General features: G+C 36.4%; 2 protein-coding genes across 2 annotated transcripts in view; one reads left to right on the top strand and one right to left on the bottom strand.

Moving 5' to 3' along the window:
- Positions 1 to 2,570: 2,570 nt before the first annotated feature.
- Positions 2,571 to 5,447, top strand: LOC111451824 (indole-3-acetic acid-amido synthetase GH3.6-like). The gene is made up of 3 exons (XM_023092397.1): positions 2,571 to 2,863; positions 3,374 to 4,254; positions 4,802 to 5,447. Exons 1-3 carry the CDS (start codon positions 2,583 to 2,585, stop codon positions 5,392 to 5,394), a joined length of 1,755 nt encoding a protein of 584 aa, XP_022948165.1. The 5' UTR covers positions 2,571 to 2,582; the 3' UTR covers positions 5,395 to 5,447.
- Positions 5,448 to 5,536: 89 nt separating this feature from the next.
- LOC111451825 (putative F-box/FBD/LRR-repeat protein At4g03220) overlaps positions 5,537 to 6,535 on the bottom strand; it is a 2,759-nt gene continuing 1,760 nt past the window's right edge. The window contains exons 2-3 of the mRNA XM_023092398.1: positions 5,977 to 6,159; positions 5,537 to 5,866 (exon numbers count right to left, since the gene is read on the bottom strand). Of these exons, the coding sequence (XP_022948166.1) occupies positions 5,564 to 5,866; positions 5,977 to 6,159 (486 nt within the window). The 3' untranslated portion in view covers positions 5,537 to 5,563. The remainder of the gene's footprint in view (positions 5,867 to 5,976; positions 6,160 to 6,535) is intronic.

The following is a 6,535-nucleotide window of genomic DNA, read 5'->3' as shown; positions in this document are numbered from 1 at the left end:
TTTTTTTTTTTTTTTTTTTTTTTTTTTTTTTTTTTTTTTTTTTTTAATATTTTCTAAATGTTATATTTGATTTTTTTCAAAATGGGTTACGTTTAATCGAGATGTTTTTGGGTTACATTTATTACGAGGGGAAAGAGGAAGAGGACACTATTCCTAACCGTTCTTGCCCTTGAACTTTGACTGTCCTGGTTTCGATTGACACCTTTTGGTTATGATCTTGAGTCATCTTAGCTCTTAAAAGCTAGTGCCCCTCGTGCTTCAAGTCACCATTTGTTGAGCCGAGAACAAAGTTGAGAAATGTGATTAAGAAAGGAAGTGTTGTTTATGTGTTTGGCATCCATAAACTATTTGTGGAAGGCTCTGTTTGAATTTCAACTTAGCGATATGGTTGCGTGCTTCCCCAAATGATAAAGGAACACAATTAAAAGCAACAAACAAATCTGTTTGAAAGCCCAATTCATTGGACCAAACTGTCCCCTCCTTAGTGTCTCAGGTGATCAACTTGGAATTAATCTTTTGATACTTTATGCACATTCCATCATCGCTGCTTCTTTGTGTAACCCATTCAGCCTGCATTTCAATATTGATAGAAAGCTACCTTTCATGTCGCCCTTTTTCATCTCTTATTCTAACGCGACTTTACAAAATAAGATTTTTCTTTCTTTCGGTCAATATTCTTTTGAGTCTAAATAGGAGTATTCACATAACCTAACTACTACAGCCCCAAGTGGTGAAGAGCCGACATCGTGTCGATCCTTCGTGTTGAATATGAATCTATTATCCCTAGAATAATTTTTATCTATTGAGCAACGACTCTTCCACTCAGTACCGTTGGATCACTAAGACTAACTTTCATTCCTGCTCGATGGATGGGTCTTGCAGTCGAAAAAATGATTACATGCAGGTGGAATGTTGGGCTAAACTATAACACAATAATCTACCAAAGATTACCCTTTTCTTTATAATTCTGCCACTCTAATCCATGTGTACTTGAATTGACTAAAAATAATTTGGTGTATATCCATCTAAAAATAATTTGGTATATATCCATCTATGTATTATTTTTCCACATTATTCTATAGTCTTAATATTTTTGGGGACAAAATTAAAACTATAGTGTATATAATTATTTCTCTTTTGGAAGTCTCTTTCCGAATCGACTTATAGGGCACATCATTAAAGCAATGGAGAAAAGAGAACGTCTAATTAAATGAATTATATATATATCAATAAAGTAAATATATGTGATTATAAAGACATTATCAACATGTTTCTTAATGGACCTAACTGTACAATTATGTAAGAAGGTTCTAATCCCTCTTACTTTCTTAAATATGCCCTAATTTTTGAGACTTTGAAACGTGAATCGTGACTAAAAAGACGAAAGCGAAAAATGAAATAAAAGATAAAAGCTTTGAAGTTTGTCAAACCACTTTATAGCCATCCCAACAGGACAAACCTGCCGAGACAATCCAACTTGAGTTGAGGGACCATAGTCCATAGCCGCTAATCACGCTCGAGTCACAAGGCAGCAATTTCTAAACCAGACTTTGGTTGTTACCTATCTTCATCCCCGCGCTCGTATTTCAATTTCCATTATCTTAAGCCCTGTCCAGCTAACAGGAAACAAAATCTCTCCCTAATCTCTTCATTTCTCATTTGAATGGGAATTTTTCCACTCTAGTTAGGGTAGGTCTTCGTGAATGACCAACTTTATAATTTAAATGAAAATCTCTAATAATTTAAGACACGAGTATTGAATCAAAACGTCTTTTATCATCATTTTCGTGGAGCTTGAATGACTAGTAATAATTTACCATCCAATTATTTCCTATAAATTATGAGTTGAAGTGATTATGTATTACTCTTTCAACTTACAAAACTACCTAGTTTTCAATATATATATATATAAATGCATATAGAGAGAGAGAGATGATAAAGAATTGCACCACCAAAGAGAGAGAAAGAGATAATATAAACAAATCAAAGGAGTTGACCTTAGAAGTCCCATCCCGACTTTGCCTCCGCTTGTCTCCTAAACCACACCCAACACTCACATCTTCACACGCCTCCCAAACCCTTTGGGTATAGTCCTTCAGAAAAAAAACCAAGTCAACCTTCAAATTCTCCTCTCTCTAATCCATAATTTAACTTGTTTACACATATACGCTCAACCAAGAATCAAATCGTTCATCTCAAACGTTATCGAATTAAAATACAATGAAGACTTAGATAGCTTCGACGCTCAATCAAACTTGAATTAGTGTGTTTATAGAATGGCTAATTAGATTATTGATGATTGAGAAGATGTTAAGGAATTCATTGGTTAAAGAGCTACCACCTTGATTTTTGGAGCAACAAAAGCATAAAATTCCACATATTGAGTGAATTTCAAGTGCCTGCAAGGTGACGAAAGCTTTATATGTATAGTTCAATAATACCATTGGCTCCAAATTTCAGCAGCATTATATTAAATTGAGTATTCTTAGACGGCACCCTAAACCCTATATAAATAGCAAAGGCCTAAATACAGCTTCATCAATTTGGGTTGGCTTGAGTTGTTAGCTAGAGCTCATATAGAGATGCCGGGGAAAGATGAAGGTGCACTATTGCAGCATATTGAAGAGATTACAACTCATGCTGATCAAGTTCAACGAAGGGTTCTTACTGAAATTCTCTCCCGCAACGCCCATGTTGAGTACCTACAACAACAAGGGCTTGATGGGTGTATGGATAGGATGGCATTCAAGAACATAGTTCCCGTTGTTTCCTATGAGAATTTAAAGCCATATATCGATCGAATTGCTAACGGCGATGCTTCTCCAATTCTATGTTCCGAACCCGTATCGGAATTCTTAACCAGGTGAGTGTAAACAAATCTATTGTAGTTATTCTTGTTAGAGACTACGACTCTTCACAATCGTTTGATATTGTCTACTTTCAGTATAAGCTCTCATAATTTTGAATAAAGTATACCATAGAGCCTCCCCTAAGGCTTACGGAGCCCTCGAACAACCTCCCCTTAATCGAGGCTCAACTCCTTGTCTGGAGCTTTTGAACAAAGTAAACCCTTCGTTCAATACTTTAGTCACTTTTGACTACACTTTCGAGGCTCACAATTTCTTTGTTCGACATTTGAGAATTCTATTGATATGGCTAAGTTAAGGGCATGGCTCTAATACCATGATAGGAACCATGACTCTCCACAATGGTATGATATTGTCCATTTTGAGCATAAGCTCTCGTGGCTTTGCTTTTGGTTTCTCCAAAAGACATCATACTTAGCCGATGATCAACCCCTCAATTAGCCGTTGTGGTACTCCTCTCCCAATTGTGTTTGAACTCAATTGTTGTTTGTGTTTTTCTATTCTAGTTCCGGAACATCGGGAGGGGAGAGGAAATTAATGCCGACAACCGAAGAAGAGCTGAAGAGAAGATCATTTCTTTACTCCCTTTTGATGCCTGTGATGAACCAATTCATTCCAGGCTTAAACAAGGGGAAAGGAATGTACTTTTTGTTCGTAAAATCCGAATCCACAACTCCTGGAGGATTACCAGCTCGTCCAGTTCTCACTAGCTACTACAAAAGCTCACACTTTAAGGACCGCCCATATGATCTCTACACTGATTACACCAGCCCTAACCAAACAATTCTTTGCACAGACTCATATCAAAGCATGTACTGTCAGTTCCTTTGTGGGTTATGTCTGAGCCAGCAAGTCCTTAGAGTTGGCTCAGTTTTCGCATCTGGGTTCATTCGAGCCATCAAATTCCTTGAAACCCATTGGGTCCTTTTGGCTAATGATATCAGAACAGGAACCATAAACCCTAGAATCAGGGACCCATTAGTGAGACAATCAGTCATGAACATTCTGAAACCTGACCCTGTGCTGGCTGATTTGATTGAATTTGAGTGCAGCAAAGGGACGTGGGCAGGTATCATACCTAGGCTGTGGCCAAATACAAAGTATATTGATGTTATTGTGACAGGTACTATGTCACAGTATATCCCAACTTTGGATTACTATAGCAATGGCCTCCCTCTTGTTTGCACCATGTATGCTTCTTCTGAGTGCTACTTTGGGGTTAATCTAAACCCTTTGTGTAACCCAAATGAGGTCTCTTACACGCTTATTCCCACCATGGCATATTTTGAATTCTTACCTCTTGATAGGAAGATGAGTGAAGAATTGGTTGATCTTGTGGACGTTGAACTGGGAAAAGAATATGAGCTCGTTATCACTACTTATTCAGGTATGTTTTTGTTGAGACATAGAGAATCCATGGGTCTGCCGCCTATTTATAGCTTATTCAATTGTTATAACTGTTAGACACAATTGTTTAGACTCTATGGGGAGCCTGTAGACACAATTGTTTAGACCCTATGGGGAGCCTGTAGACACAATTGTTTAGACCCTATGGGGAGCATGTAGACACAATTGTTTAGACTCTACAGAGCCCTGTAGACTCAATTGTTTCCTGTCTATGACAGTGTGTATAGTTTCCTGTCTATGACAGTGTGTATAGTTTCCTGTCTATGACAGTGTGTATAGTTTTCCTGTCTATGACAGTGTGTATAGTTTTCCTGTCTATGACAGTGTGTATAGTTTTCCTGTCTATGACAGTGTGTATAGTTTTCCTGTCTATGAGTGTATTGATTAAGCTATAAATAGACAGCTGTCTATGAGTGTATAGTTTTCCTGTCTGGTTGATTAAGCTATAAATAGACAGCAGACTCCTACATGAATGAATAATATTTGGTTCAGGTATCTAAGATAACCTATCTTATTTGATATTGCAGGGCTATATCGATATCGAGTTGGTGACATTCTTCGAGTATCAGGATTCAAGAACAAGGCTCCTCAATTCAACTTCGTATGTCGGAAAAATGTGATTCTCAGCATCGACTCCGACAAAGTAGACGAAGTTGAGCTTCAAAACGCAGTCATGGAAGCTTCTAAGAACTTAATCCCATATGAAACTAGCCTCCTTGAGTACACGAGCTACGCCGATACTCATACAGTTCCAGGGCATTATGTCATATATTGGGAAATTAGCCAAAAGGAAACCAACGCCATTCCCGATTTGGTATTTGAAAATTGTTGCCTAACCATCGAGGAATCACTCAACAGCGTGTATCGTCAAGGACGAGTCTCGGATAAATCAATTGGTCCTTTGGAGATAAAGATTATCGAGAATGGGACGTTTGACAAACTCATGGATTATGCCATCAATCATGGATCTTCCATAAACCAATACAAAACCCCTCGTTGCGTGAAACACGAACCAATTCTCGAGCTTTTGAACTCGTACGTTGTGTCCAATTATTTCAGCCCGAGATGTCCCAAATGGGTCCCTGGTCAAAAAGAATGGTCCACGAAGAAGCGTAGTTAAGACACAACTAGTTTGGAATGACTTTATAAGTATTTATGTTTATACCTTACCTCGTGTTTAGTGTATAATTGAAATGTAAGTAATATGTGAGTGTGAAAGGAAAAAGGAATAAAATTGTGAGCGTTTTTAGAAGACGACGACGAAAACGTTAAAAGGGTTGTTGTTGTTGTCAACAATAACGAAGTTTAACATGAGGAGAAGCTCGAGAGAATCCCATGATAAGAGACTTAATGGCTCGACGTTTAAGGGAATCTCTATGGTTGGTTTTGTTAGTGAAAATGGAGAGTTCTTGCAATGAAGTCCCATACTTGAGCAAGAAGTGAGTGAGGCTAACTTCATTGAAGCACTCCATGAACCCTTCCATTCTTACAATCTTAAGATGAAGACGAAAGGATTCGAGTGGCTCGATTTGGGTTTCCCAGAAATGTTCTTCCTCCGAAACAATCCTTTCCCACTTTTCCTTACGCCAATCCTAAACAAAACAAAAAATCAAAACGAACCAGAATGTTACTTATGTTAGAAATCATAGCTCTCGTAGCTTTGCAACTCATGATCATTCCCTAAATTAATCGATGTAATTACCTTCCTTCCATTGCTACTAGCATCAACGATCTTGATCGTGAGCATATGAAGAATGGGACAACTTCTGAATATATTCGCTACCACCGAACAATTGTGCTTTCTAGATACTGTTTTCAGCTCCAAACATCTTACGTTGTTGAATGTCGGCAAATAACATGCAAAGTAAGTATTGCTGGATAGAATCTGCCTTATAATATTTATTTTTTCAAAAAATAAGAAACAATAAAATTAGTTCAATTATCTCATTTAAATCTCTAAGGATTTACAACAAAATATATAATATATATTTTAACATATTACTATTAATTTACTTTTTACCAACATTGAAAAGTTAAAAAAGTTAAAAAAAAGTTTAAAAAAAAAGTTAAAAAGGTGTTCCTGACAAAAATATTGTTTTTTATCTTATAATTTTATTTTTGAAAATAGACAAGCTATAAATATGTTATTATTATTTAAATTAAAATTTTAATATAACTGAGAATACTCAGTAACAAAATTTAAAATTCATTAAAAAAAAAAAAAAAAAAAAAAAAAAAAAAAAAAAAAAAAAAAAAAAAAA

The sequence above is a fragment of the Cucurbita moschata genome, unplaced genomic scaffold (genome assembly GCF_002738365.1).
Source record: "Cucurbita moschata cultivar Rifu unplaced genomic scaffold, Cmos_1.0 Cmo_Scf00013, whole genome shotgun sequence".
Classification (NCBI taxonomy): Eukaryota; Viridiplantae; Streptophyta; class Magnoliopsida; order Cucurbitales; family Cucurbitaceae; genus Cucurbita; species Cucurbita moschata.
This window is presented reverse-complemented; position numbering and strand designations above follow the sequence as displayed.